The sequence below is a fragment of the Solanum dulcamara genome, chromosome 12 (assembly GCF_947179165.1).
Source record: "Solanum dulcamara chromosome 12, daSolDulc1.2, whole genome shotgun sequence".
Lineage (NCBI taxonomy): Eukaryota > Viridiplantae > Streptophyta > Magnoliopsida > Solanales > Solanaceae > Solanum > Solanum dulcamara.
Genome location: NC_077248.1, coordinates 16,187,590 through 16,200,909, shown reverse-complemented (window position 1 = coordinate 16,200,909; position 13,320 = coordinate 16,187,590). Strand labels below are relative to the sequence as shown.

General features: G+C 39.6%; 1 protein-coding gene and 1 non-coding gene across 2 annotated transcripts; one reads left to right on the top strand and one right to left on the bottom strand.

Annotated features, from left to right (window-relative positions):
* Positions 1-3,810: 3,810 nt before the first annotated feature.
* LOC129877984 (small nucleolar RNA R71) lies at positions 3,811-3,917 on the bottom strand. The gene has a single exon (XR_008763689.1). It is a non-coding gene; the product is annotated as a small nucleolar RNA R71 (small nucleolar RNA).
* Positions 3,918-10,382: 6,465 nt separating this feature from the next.
* On the top strand, positions 10,383-10,835 carry LOC129875639 (uncharacterized). The gene has a single exon (XM_055950926.1). The coding sequence runs from the start codon at positions 10,383-10,385 to the stop codon at positions 10,833-10,835; it is 453 nt and encodes a 150-aa protein (XP_055806901.1).
* The last annotated feature ends 2,485 nt before the right edge of the window (positions 10,836-13,320 follow it).

Below are 13,320 nucleotides of genomic sequence, written 5' to 3'. Positions count from 1 at the left end.
CTTCAAAGATGTTTTACTCCAATAGTAAAGACTATTGTAAGGAATTGTTATATCAGGCTATCAGCCCCAACTACTTGAAATACCTTTAAATGGTACCTCATTCATATGCTCTAATTGCCTCATTCAAATTGTAGATGGTCCTATAACTCATTAAGTCTGACAGTCTACCTGAGACACGTTCCTTGATATTTTATCTTAGTCCCACAAGTGGGGTCTGGGGAGGATGGTGCGCACACAAATCTTACCTCTGCCTTGTGGATACTCACAATTATGGGAGCGTCAACCATTTGGAGTTGGCTTTCTTTCCACTAGCACTTACTGACTATTCACTATTACAAGAATCCATGAATTAATGCAATGGCTTTAGAAATTGTTTTTTTTTATGACCTGATATGTCATCAAAGATTAAACTAAATAGACCATCCACCAACCCACATGCAAAAACTTTTTATTGTTCTGTTTTTAGTTTGGGGAGGGTGAGGAGTTTAATTTTGAAGTCCCAATTACTTCTATTTACAGCATTATCATATGTCACAATCTACAATATCAAACCCCAAATTCAAGAGGGATGCTGTCATGATAAACCTTCCAACATAGGTTGGTTTCGCGAGAGTTTAAGATACACATATGACCTGTCCTACATACAAGAAGCCTCAATTGAGAATGCCTCAAAAACATAGGCCAATGAAAAACTCTTGGGACCCGCAGCAAATTTTGTAAATGTTTAGATTTGGATTTCGTATCTGGTTTGGAACAAGAAAAGGCACAAGCTAGCAACAACTAAGTACGTCGAGATGAATACTAATAGCATATGCACAATCATCCCAAATTTAGAAAACCAAAGTGAAACAGCTATTGTCACAGCCTTGGACCTCTCTAAAGTAACCGAGCAGCAACCAAGCTGACTACCCTCTTCATTGGCTGGTCTCATATCCAAAACAAATTCTCTTCTTATAGATTGGCACAGTTGTAATTGTTTCTCGTGACTCTCTACTTTGCAGTAAATTACGAGCACATCATATACCAAGTAAAAATGAAAAAGAAATTTTACATCAAATCTCTTGGCAGAATAACGACAATTACTTTACATATAGTTCTAATAAATTCACAATCGGAAGCAGGTTTTAGATGTAGATGCTGTCCGTCTATGATGCTCAATTACCTTCTGAATCTAGCAATATGAAATTGCAACTCCAGCACTGGATAAACCATCAAACGCTATCATCTATTTATTAGATTAAATAGATAAAAGAAATTCACAGAGAAATACTGTTGAGGTACAATATTTATTTGGATAAATTATGCCTTAGTAGCTAAGGGTAGTACACTTGGTGGTATATGAAGATCTTTAAAAAGCATAGCTCATGTTCCATCTAGATATCTGAAGTTTCTTTGTTCTACTCTTCATAAGCTTTGTAATTCATTGTCAATTTACTGTGTAGTTAAAAAAGAGAAAAGAAAAAAAAATATTATTTGGTGAGGCATTGTCTTGAGAGGTTGTGTCATTGCTTGTTTCTTTGGTGAAGCGAGTGAAAACCAAAAAGTCATTGTTGGTGAGCAAGTGAAAACCAACCTTTGTAAACGTTGGTGGAGAACGTGAAAACCACAAAGGATTTACTCAACTCAAATAACAAAGAGCTTAAAGAGATAACCTCCTTGCAGCCCAAAGAAGCTGGAATAGGATACCACATTGGTTTCGAACAGTATAAAATATCGGTGTTATTTATTTTTGCTCTCATAATATAATCTGCTCTCTTGATCTTGGGCACATTTATGTGCCCATATGCCTTGTTTGCCCATACTTAGTAGTTGTTTTGAGAATATTTTGAAAACATAATTGCATATTTTAGATAGAATGAAGAACAAGTGTGCACTAAGGTGTGTGTAGTGAATGCAGGATTCTTGGAGACAAGTCAGTGCTCGGAAGACATCAATGGAAAGAAGTACAAGATGAACGGGAGAAGAAGCGAGCGAAAAATGGGACAAGCATCTTTGGCGCACTACTGGCGCGCCGCGCCAGGGCATAAACTACAGAAGAACATTTTTGACGCACTGCTGGCACGCCACGTCAGAGGGTAAACAATTGAGAGTCATTCCTAGCGCACTGTTGGCGCGCAGCGCCAGGGGTGAAACTACTTAAGGGATTTTCTGATGCTACCCTAATGCACCGCGCCAATGAAGCCCCGAAGTCCTAAATTTTTATTTCAAGTCCGAGTCAACTTAGGAAAAAAGGATTATTTTAAAAACACTATAAATAGAACCCTAGGGCTATAGAGGAGGGGTTTACGCAGCTTTTGAAAGAACACAGAGATGAGCTACTACACACTTTAGGTTTCCTTTTTCTTCTCTTTTCTTTTGTAGATTAAAGTATATGAACTATTATACTTTGTATTTTCATTGAACATGAGTAACTAAGTGCTCTTATTCTGGGGCTGTACCTACGAGGTTATAACATAATATGATCTGTTTTTTGTCGATGATGGGTTGTTAATTATAATTACTCCTGCATTTTCGTTTTAATTATTTTAATGTTTGGCCAGCATTAGAATACATGTGTTGTCCATCTTGAATTCGGAAGATGACAAGGAGATAAAACAAAGAATGTAGGGAATGTGTTCATGCTAGGGTAACTTAGGGTGATTTGTATACAGGATTCCAATGACACATACGTGTGTACCGCATTTGGTTAATAAATAGGAAGATAGCTTAATGCATTTTTATTGATTCATGTTTATCCCCGCTCAACGATGTAGTTAGGCTATCGATAAAGATAGGCAATTAGAGGTTGAAAGACCATGATTGTATTAGAAACTCTATAAATCAGTAGTTAAATAACCCATTGGAGACTAAAAGTGGAGAATATTATGGTTGACTTCATTTTATGTTACAGTCTTGGACTTTTTCATAATTTGATTTTCTACACAACTAGTGCATTCTTTTTAGTGGTAGTAAATTTTCTTATAGAAAAAGATTTAGTGATAGAATTATCTCAATATTCTTACAACTCACATAATTGGTGTAGTTCATTAAAAAGGAATGGGTGGTCTTCATAAAGTCCTTATGAGTTCGATATCCGATTCAAAAGAGCTACTATATTGATCGCATATACTTGCGTGTACATTTGGACGCAACAAGTTTTTGGTGCCATTGCCGAAAACTTTAAATTAGGCAATTTGTTCTTTTCGAAGTTTCTATATTGATTGTGCTAGTGTTGAGAACTTGATCTTAGTTGTGAATTTTTGCAGGTAACCAAAGCATTACACTAGGCAGAGACAAGAAGATTGTAGAGCCATTATCTGAGATTGAACAATTTTTCCATCGACAAAGGCGAAGAACGGCTTCTCAATACCTAATACAAAAACTCAATTTGGAGAATAATCATGGCTTGCCAGAGGACGGCTTGATAGAGGAGGTTTTGCCAGAGGAGATACCCGTAGAGATGGCAACAAGGACAATGCGTGATGTGGCAGTCCCACTCACAGCAAATGTTACCTCCAGTATTTGAAAACTGTCGGCTAGAGGTCGGTTTACGCTGAAACAGAATATGGTGCAACTTTTGCACACGAACGGGCAATTTACTGGGTTGCCTCATGAAGATCCCCAATTACATATCCAAAACTTTTTGAAAATCAGTGATATGTACACACCAACTGGGGTATCTCCTAATTATGTGAGGCTAATGGTGTTTCCCTTTTCGCTGTTGGGGGAGGCAAAGAGTGGTTGAAGTCGGAACCACCAAATTCCATTACTACTTGGAATGACTTAGCTCGTAAATTTCTAATTAGGTTCTTCCCTTTGGGAAAGACAGCTAAGTTGAGAAGCGAAATCCTAAGCTTTAAACAAAAGGCTGGAGAGAATATATATCAAGCTTGGGATAGGTTTAAATCTTTGCTTATCAGTTGTCCTCACCATCATCAAGCTAATGAGGTGTTGGTCCATACCTTTATTGAGGGGTTGGAACCCAATACCAATTTTTTTTTGACTCTACTGTAGGTGGACATGCACTAGAAAAAACCTATGATGAGCTATATAGACTACTGAATCGCATATCTCAGAGAAATCCTAAGTGGAATGGAGGGAATTCCAGATATGTGGGGCAGAAACAAGAAGGAGTGTTGGAAGTCGATGCAGTGACAGCCTTGACTGCACAGATTGCATCAATACAGAGTATGATGTCCATATATTTTAATAATTTATCTTTAGGACAGTAGCTAGCATCGATGAATAAGGTTCAAGAGCAATAAATATGGTGTGAGGTTTGTGGAAGTAATGAGCATTCGACAAATTATTGTGCAGCTAATCCAGAGTTTGTGAACTTTGTGAATGCACAAAGGGGTGGGGGTAACCAGAACTATGGAAATACTTATAACTCGAATTGGAGAAACCACCCGAACTTCTCATGGGGTGGAAACCAGCATCAAGGGAAGACCTAATTCAGACCACAAAGAGGTGGACAATAATACAAAATCAAGGCCAGGGTAACCAGAGCTCGGGGAAATCAGGAAACATGAGCATAGAGGACATATTAAAACAGATCATGACTGACCAGGCTAAGTTAGCTACAGATGTTCGTCAAAATCAGTTAGCTACTCAGAATCTAGAAAAACATCTTGGGCAATTGGCAAGTACAAAGAACTCTTGCCAAAAAGGTAGTTTACCAGGTAACATGATCCAAACCTAAAACAAGTGAATGCAGTAACCACTGATAGTGGTCGCCCACTAATTGAATTGACTCCCTAAACTAAATCGGATGAGGTGAAAAGGAAAGGACAAGTTGGGGAAGAAGGTGAATCCAGCAAGCCAAATGCGTATGAAGAATCAAAATCAATACCTCCCCCTCCGATCCCACAAAAGTTCAAGACAAAGAAGGAGGAGGAGTGTTTTGAGAAGTTCATCGACATGCTGAAATAGGTACAAATTAACTTAACTTTGATTGATGTTTTGCAGGGTATCCCTAAATATACCAAGTATGTCAAGGATATTGTGGACAAAAAGAGTAAGTTGGCGGAGTAACAGTAGCACTCACTAAGGAGTACAGCTCAAGAATTCTAAATAAAGTTAAGCTCCCAACCAAGCAAAAAAATTCGAGAAGTTTCACGGTACAGGTTACTATTGGTAGGTGTGTGAATGCAAGAGGGCTATGCGACTTGCGTGAAAATATCAACTTGATGCCCACCTCTATATTCAAGAAATTGGGCTTTGGGAATCCGAAGCCTACAACCATTTTATTGCAACTGGCAGACCGCTCAGTAGCCAAACCGAATGGAATCATTGAAGATGTATTAGTCTAGGTGGGATCACCTATTTTCTCTGTGGACTTTTTTATCCTAGAATTTGAGCTAGATCTAGAGGTCCCTTTTTATATTGGGACGCCCATTCTTGGCAACAAGAGGGGCATCGATAGATGTAGCAGTTGGGACTTACAATGAGAGCTCATGACAAGGTGGAAGTATTTGATATTTATAACGCATTGAAATTGCCTACTATATATGAAAAACTATCTTCAATAATAGTGATTGATGAAGCAGTGGCAGAAAAATACGTGGAATCAAAAGATCCTATGAAGAAAGTGTTGATGGGTCAAGACATAAAGGGTGATGTACTAGCACAAGAAATTTTTAGTGTGTTAGATGCTAACAATATGGGCATGTGGAAAAACAAGGTAGATCCATTGAATAGAGTATTGGGACCTTCACTCAAACCCTCAACTAAGCAAGCTCCTAAACTAGAATTGAAACCACTTCTATCTCATCTCAGGTATGCATTCCTTAGTCCAAACAATACTTTACCGGTAATTCTTTCATTTGCTTTGTCTAAAATACCGGTTACAACATTAGTGGTGCTTAGACGATGGAAGAGAGCCATGGGCTGGCAAATGGATGATCTACATGGGATTAGTCCAGCCTTGTGCATGCACATGATCTTCATGGAGGAAGGGCACAAACCAGTTACACAATCTCAGCGTAGACTGAATCCGGTGATAAAATATGTAGTGAGAAAAAAGGTCATTAAGTGGTTAGATTCAGGTATCATCTACCCCATTTCAGATAGTAAATGAGTGAGTCTAGTCCAATGTGTACCTAAAAAGGGGAGGATGACGGTAATCACAAATGAGAAGAATGAGCTAATCCCTACTAGAACATTCATTGGATGGAGAATTTGCATGGATTACCTCAGATTGGATGAGGCGACAGGAAGGATCATTACCTAGTTTCTTTCATTGATCAAATGCTAGACAGGTTTGCTAGACAAGAGTACTATTGCTTCTTGGATGGTTATTTAGGGTATAATCAAATCTCAATTGCTCTTGAGGATCAAGAAAATACGAGTTCACTTGTCCCTATGGAAATTATGTTTCAAGTATGCCATTCGAATTGTGTAATGCACCTGTAAATTTTCAAAGGTGTATAATGGCAATCTTCCAAGACATAGTAGAGGATTTTATGGAGATCTTTATGGATGACTTATCAGTCTTTGGGGAGTCCTTTGATTTATGCTTGCGAAATCTGGATAGAGTGTTAGCAAGGTGCGAAGAGACAAATCTTGTCCTAAACTAGGAAAAGTTCTATTTTCTAGTGAAGGAAGGGATTGTCCTAGGTCATAAAGTGTCAAAGAAGGGGATGGAAGTAGATAAAGCCAAGATTGAGGTGATAGAGAAGCTGTCTCCCCTTATTTTAGTAAAAGGAGTCCGCAACTTCCTAGGTCATGCTAGGTTCTATAGAAGGTTCATTCAGGATTTCTCAAAAATAGCCAGGCCCATGTGTAGCTTGTTGGAGAATGAACTAAAGTTCACATTCGATGAGAAGTGTGTACAGGCCTTTGAGTTGTTGAAAACGAGGCTCACAGAAGCTCCAATCTTAATTGCTCCTAATTGTGAGCTACCTTTTGAGCTGATGTGCGACGCTAGTGATGTAGCAGTGGGAGAAGTCTTGGTGCAGCGAAAAGAGAAGATTTTCCACTCTATTTATTATGCAAGCGAGACTCTTGACTCAACTTAGGCCAACTACACAGTCACAAAAAAGGAGAGGCTAGCACTGGTCTAGGCATTCGACAAGTTCAGATCCTATCTAGTAGGTACTAAAGTGATTGTTTACACTGATCATGTAGCTCTTAGGTACTTATTAAACAAGAAAGATGCAAATCCACGGCCAATAAGATAGATCCTGTTACTATAAGAGTTTGATAGCGAGATTAAAGATTGCAAGGGCTATGAGAATCAAGTTGCCGATCGTTTTTCCAAGTTAGAGAGTTCGACACATATTGGGGAACAAATGCAGATCAAAAGGGAATTTCTAGATGAGAAGCTATTAGACCTAGGGGTGATTGAATTGCCGTGGTACGTTGATGTTGTCAATTACCTAATTAGTGGAGTGTTTCCCTCCTGATGCGACCTCGCAACAGAAGAAAAGGTTGATGCATGATGCTAGGTTCTACATATAGGATGAGCCTTACTTATTTAAGTAGGGTGTTGACTAAATGATTAAGAGGTGTGTGCTAGAAACTGAGGTGCGCCAAGTGTTGAACAATTGCCATTCATCACCATATGGTGGCCATCATAGAGGAGAGCACACTACCCATAAAGTACTAAAATCAGGTTTTGTTTGGCCTACATTGTTTAAAGATGTTGATGGGTATGTGAAGAACTATGATCAGTGTCAACGAACGAATGAACAAAAATAATAACATACCCAGTGAAATACCACAAGTGGGGTTTGGAAGGGTAAGATGTACGCAGATCTTACCACTAACTCATGAAGATAGAGAGGCTATTTTCGAAAGACCCTCGACTCAAAAGCCACAGTCCCAAGTAAAAGAGAAAAACACTATATATATCATAATGGCACAAAAAATGAAAAGTGATGAAAAATTTTCAGAACAAGAGAAATAACAAGAACAATAATGATAGCAAAGTAATGTGATTGATGTGATAATCAAAGGTAGTAACAACATAACTAAAAAGGCACTCCTAGACCTATGACCACCCTAAATCAGCACACGACTAGACACCAATCTATCCCTACTAGACTTCTACCCTAATCCACGACCTTTACTCCTTTCTATCTAAGGTTATATCCTCGGTGATATGGAGTAGCGTCATATCATGTCTAATCACCTCTCTCTGATACTTTTTCGGTCTACCCCTACCTTTCTGTATAATCCCTAAATCCAACCGCTCGCATCTCCTAATTGGGGCATCGACACCCCTCTTCTACACATGCCCAAACCATCTCAATCTCATTTATCTCATATTATCTGCCACAGATGCCACTCTCACCTTCTCCCGAATAACCTCATTCCTAATCTTATCACTCCTACTATGTCCACACATCCATCTCAGCATCCTCATCTCTGACATATTTATCTTCTGAACATGAGAGTTCTTTACTGGCCAATACTCTACTCCATATAATAATACTGGTCTAACCACCATTTTGTAGAACTTACCTTTAAGTTTAGGTGGAACTTTCTGATCACACACGACTCTAGAGGCAAGCCTCAATTTCATCCATGCTGCCCTAATTTGGTATGTGACATCATCATTGATGTTCCCCCTACTCTGGATGATGGATCCAAGATATTTAAAGCTTTCTATCTTGGGGATAGGTTGAGTGGCAAGCCTCACTTCCATCCCCTCTTCCTCCATCGCAACATTGAATTTGCACTCCAAGTATTCTATTTTGGTCTTGCTCAATCTGAACCCTTTGGACTCCAGCATTTGTCTCCAAGCCTCCAACCTATCGTTAACTCTGTATTGAGTCTCATCAATCAGAACTATGTCATCCGCAAATAGCATATATCATAGAACTTCCTCTTGAATAAAATATGTAAGCTCATCTATCACCAAGGTAAAAACAAAAGGACTCAGCACAGATCCCTGATGTAGTCCCATCTCAACAGAAAAATGCTCTGAGTCACCTCCCACCATCCTAACCTAAGTCTTTGCTCCAGCATACATGTCCTTTATTGCCCTAATATACACCATCAAGACACCTTTAGCCTCAGACACCTCCAGAGAACATCCTTTGGAACTTTGTCATAAGCCTTTTCAAGGTCAATGAACACCATATGGAGATTCATTTCTCTTTCTCTAAATTTCTCCACCAGTCTCCACATAAGATGGATTGCTTCAGTAGTCGATCGTCCTGGCATAAATCCGAACTGGTTCTCTGAGATTGACACTCTTCTCCTAACCCTCATCTCCATCACTCTCTCCCAAATCTTCATAGTGTGGCTTAGCAATATGATATCCCTGTAATTATTACAGTTTTGGATATCACCCTTGTTCTTGTACAATGGAACCATAGTACTCTACCTCCATTCATCGGGCATCTTAGCAGTCTTCAAAGTAACATTAAACAACTTAGTCAACCACTCCAAACCTGCTTTGTTAATGCTCTTCCTAATGTTCACCGAAATCTCATCAGGTCCGGTCGTTCTCCTCCTCAGCATCATGCTAATAGCACGCCTAACCTGTTCAACCCTAAAACACCTGCAATACCCAAATTCTCGAAGACTATGAGAGTGTGCCAAATCACCCAGCATAATGTCTTTGTCTCCTTTATTCATTTAAGAGTCTGTGGAAGTAAACTTGCCACCTTTGCTTAATAGAGGTCTCATCCACTAACACTTTACTCTCCTCATCCTTAATACACTTTACTAGATCCAAGTCGCGGACTTTTCTCTCTCTCGTTTTGGCGAGCCTATACAATCTCTTATCACTACTTTTTCCCCCTAACTCGATATATAAGCGTTCAAAAGCTACCTCTTAGCATCGGTGACCACCGACTTCACTTCCGTTTTCACCTTCTTATAGATATCTTTAAGCCTACTTTTCTCTTCCTCATCCACGCACTCCAACCACTCCATATAGGCAACCTTCTTGTCACAATATCAAAGATACACGAAATACCTTTGAACAACATTTTGGAGGTTGAAATCTTTGATGTTTGGGGCATGGACTTCATGGGTCAGTTTCCCTCATCCTATGGTAATCAATATATATTAGTAGCAATAGATTATATGTCCAAATAGGTTAAAGTCGTGGTCCTTCCACGAATGATTCAAAAGTGGTGAGCAAGTTCCTAAAGAAGCACATCTTCACTCGATTTGACACTCCTAGAGCAATTATTAGTGATGGAGGAACACATTTCAAATATCAAACTGTGAAGAATATCTTGGCTAAGTATGTGGTGAGGCATAAGGTGGCTATGGCTTATCATCCACAAACCAGTGGGCAAGTTGAGGTCTCCAATAGGGAGATAAAGTAGATACCACAAAAGAATGTTAATGCATAAAGGAAAGATTGGTCAACAAAGTTGGATAAGGCACTATGGGCATACATAATTGCTTATATAACACCCATTGGGACATTCCTATATCAGATGGTATTTGGTAAAGCGTGTCATTTACCAGTAAAGTTAGAACATCAAGCCTATTGGGCAATAAAGAAGTTGAATCTCAACCCAGAGTTAGCAGGATGGAAGCGGTTGGATCAATTGCATAAGTTAGAAGAGTTTACACTACACGCCTATAAAAATGCTAAGCTTTATAAAGAGAAAATAAAGCGGTGGCATGACAAGCATATTGTCACCCGCAACTTCGAACCAGGGCAAAAGGTATTCCTCTTTAATTCTAGACTCAAACTCTTTCTAGGAAAGTTGTGGTCCAAATGGAGTGGCCCTTTTGAAGCAATATGTATGACACCGCATGGAGTTGTGGAATTATGGAATCCAATGAAGACATCCACGTTTTTGGTAAATAGACAGAGAGTCAAACACTACTTTGGTGATGATGTTGACCGTGATGAGGAAGCTATAGAACTGGAAGATGAGTGAAGAAGTAGCTGGGTTGTGCCGCGATGGTAAACCAGGCTCTACACGGGAGGTAACCCGTGAATTGTATTAGGACTTAAATTTTGTAATTTTGCTTTGTCTTTTATATATTAGGGTAGAATTTGATTTTATGTTGTTCTTCTTGGTAATATTAAGAATAGTACAAGTTCTAAAAAAAAAGAATGTCATGCCACGACCAAAACTAAGGCTCTAGGTGGGAAGCAACCCACGTGTTTAATTTTCTAATCTTGTGTGGTTAATGCGTAGATTGATAAGAGCCAATTTGGAGCAAGAGGGAGCAAATGCGCAAGAAAAAAAACCAAAATTCGAAGACCTGGTGCGGTGGTGCACTGCTGGTGTGCCGCGCCAGGACCCAAACTACTAAGGTCCTTGTCGGGCACTCTGCAGGCATGCCGCGCCAGGGTGAAAACAACAGAGGGCTTGAATGGGCGCTATAATGGCGCGCCGTTCCAAGCCCTTAATCAATATTTTTCCAGGTAGGATGAGACACTAGCGTACCAGTGTCGGGTTCGGGCATAAAACCAGAAAAAATTGTTTAAAAGACCCTAAAACCCTCCAACTACCCCATTATCTCAATCAAAGCCCTCCCACTACCCGGCCCTTAATTTTTCACAACCTTTCTCCTTCATCTTCCCACTCTAATTTCTTTTATATAAACCCTTACCCACTATCTACATTTTCCTACACAACTCCTAAATCTCCAAAACACCACTTTGTCTTCCTTGTCTAGCCACCCACCATTCTCAAAACACCACCATTGTAAAAATCAAATTTTCCCTCTCTATAAACTCTTTATTCCTCTTCTCTAATGGCATCTAAAGGAAAGAAAGTAGAAGGAGGAGTGGGTAACAAAAATGTCTCAAAAAAGTGGGGCTTCTTCATCTGCAGAACCAACAAGTTCAAGACAACCACCGCATCAGTTAGGTAAGTAGGCAGTAGAGCAATATGGGTTAGATTGGTTCGAGTCCCAAAAAAAGGCAAAGTACATGGGTGATGAGTATTTCAATGAGGGTAGGTTATAGGCGGAGTTTTCTCAAATTCATGAGATAGTGTACAATTTGGGTCTTCAATACTTCTTTGAGGACCAAGGTGAGTGAAATTTGACTCTTATATATGAATTTTATGCGAATTGGAATAATGAGTAGTCTAGTAGCAATAGGGTGGAAGTTAGGGGTAAGATTATATATTTTACCACTCGAGCTTTAAATGAATTCTTGAGGACTCCCCATTGTGATTGTATTTAGACATAAAAGAACAACCTCCGTATAAAGATATTCATCACACCTTGTGTGGTGTTAATTCTGCTGCATGGTGGGATAGGGCAAAAGACACCGGGAGTCACTCTACACTGCAATATACACATCTCAATAGTAAGGCTTGGGTGTGGTTGAAAATAGTCTGCAGTGTATTCTTTCCTGGTAAGTATATGTATGATGTGATGAGGGACAAAGTTGTTTTGGTTTATCGCTTGATGAAAGGCTTGCAGGTGAATGCTTGGTCTGTGCTACGCCATAACATGATGAAGTTTCGGAACAACAAGAGGTGGCGTTCTTGCTATGGTAGTATAATTACCCAACTTTTGCGATTTGAGAAGGTCGAGGAGGAGGTTCATGATTTGTGCACACCAAGAGTTCCATACTTGGTGTGTAATCTGGTGGATGTGACCAAGACCAAGGCCTAAGACACAACTCATGGGCCTGTATTATCGGTTGTCGACCGACAAGCACGTGATGATAGCTGGATGGGCCGTATGTTTGGTATGGCAGAGTTGCAATTGCGCATTGGTGGTCGTCCAGTGATAGATGAAGAGATGGATGAATTAGCGGGTCGCTATCCTCTTACGGATATTGCTATGTACATGTGCCGAATAGGGCCATCTTTTTAGGAGCCTTTGGATAATGATGAGCCCATGGTTGATGACATAGGCGGTGATGATGAAGATGAGGAGCCAGATGATACTGCTACCATTGCTCTTATGGCGGTGGATGACAATGCCGCCACTGATGGCGGAGATGATGACTGAGTTGTTCAGGGAGTTCTTTTTTTCACTCTTGGACTATGAATTGGAATTATGCACCGGGGACAATGCTTTATTTAAGTGTGGGGTGGGAGTTGGAATTCTAATTGTATTTTTGTATAGATTTTGTTTAGTGCATTTTTATTTTGGGTTCCTTGGTAGTTGTTTTCGGTTCTTTAGCCAAGGATAGTCCCTTTTGAACCGTATAAAAAAAGTGTCATATGTATAAGTTTGTCTTAGTTGAGTGACGTCGCTCTATGATAGATAGATTACGACCATCTTAAGGATACTCATCGTCAATGTGTCTGTTTGTAGATAAGGTGTCTGACTAGGCTGCGCACTTGAATGATGTAAAGCATGATATGAAATGACTAGTTTAAGACATCGAAGCTCTTGTATTCAACTCGAGTGATGTATGCTTAATATTGAATTCATATTCTTTTATAGATG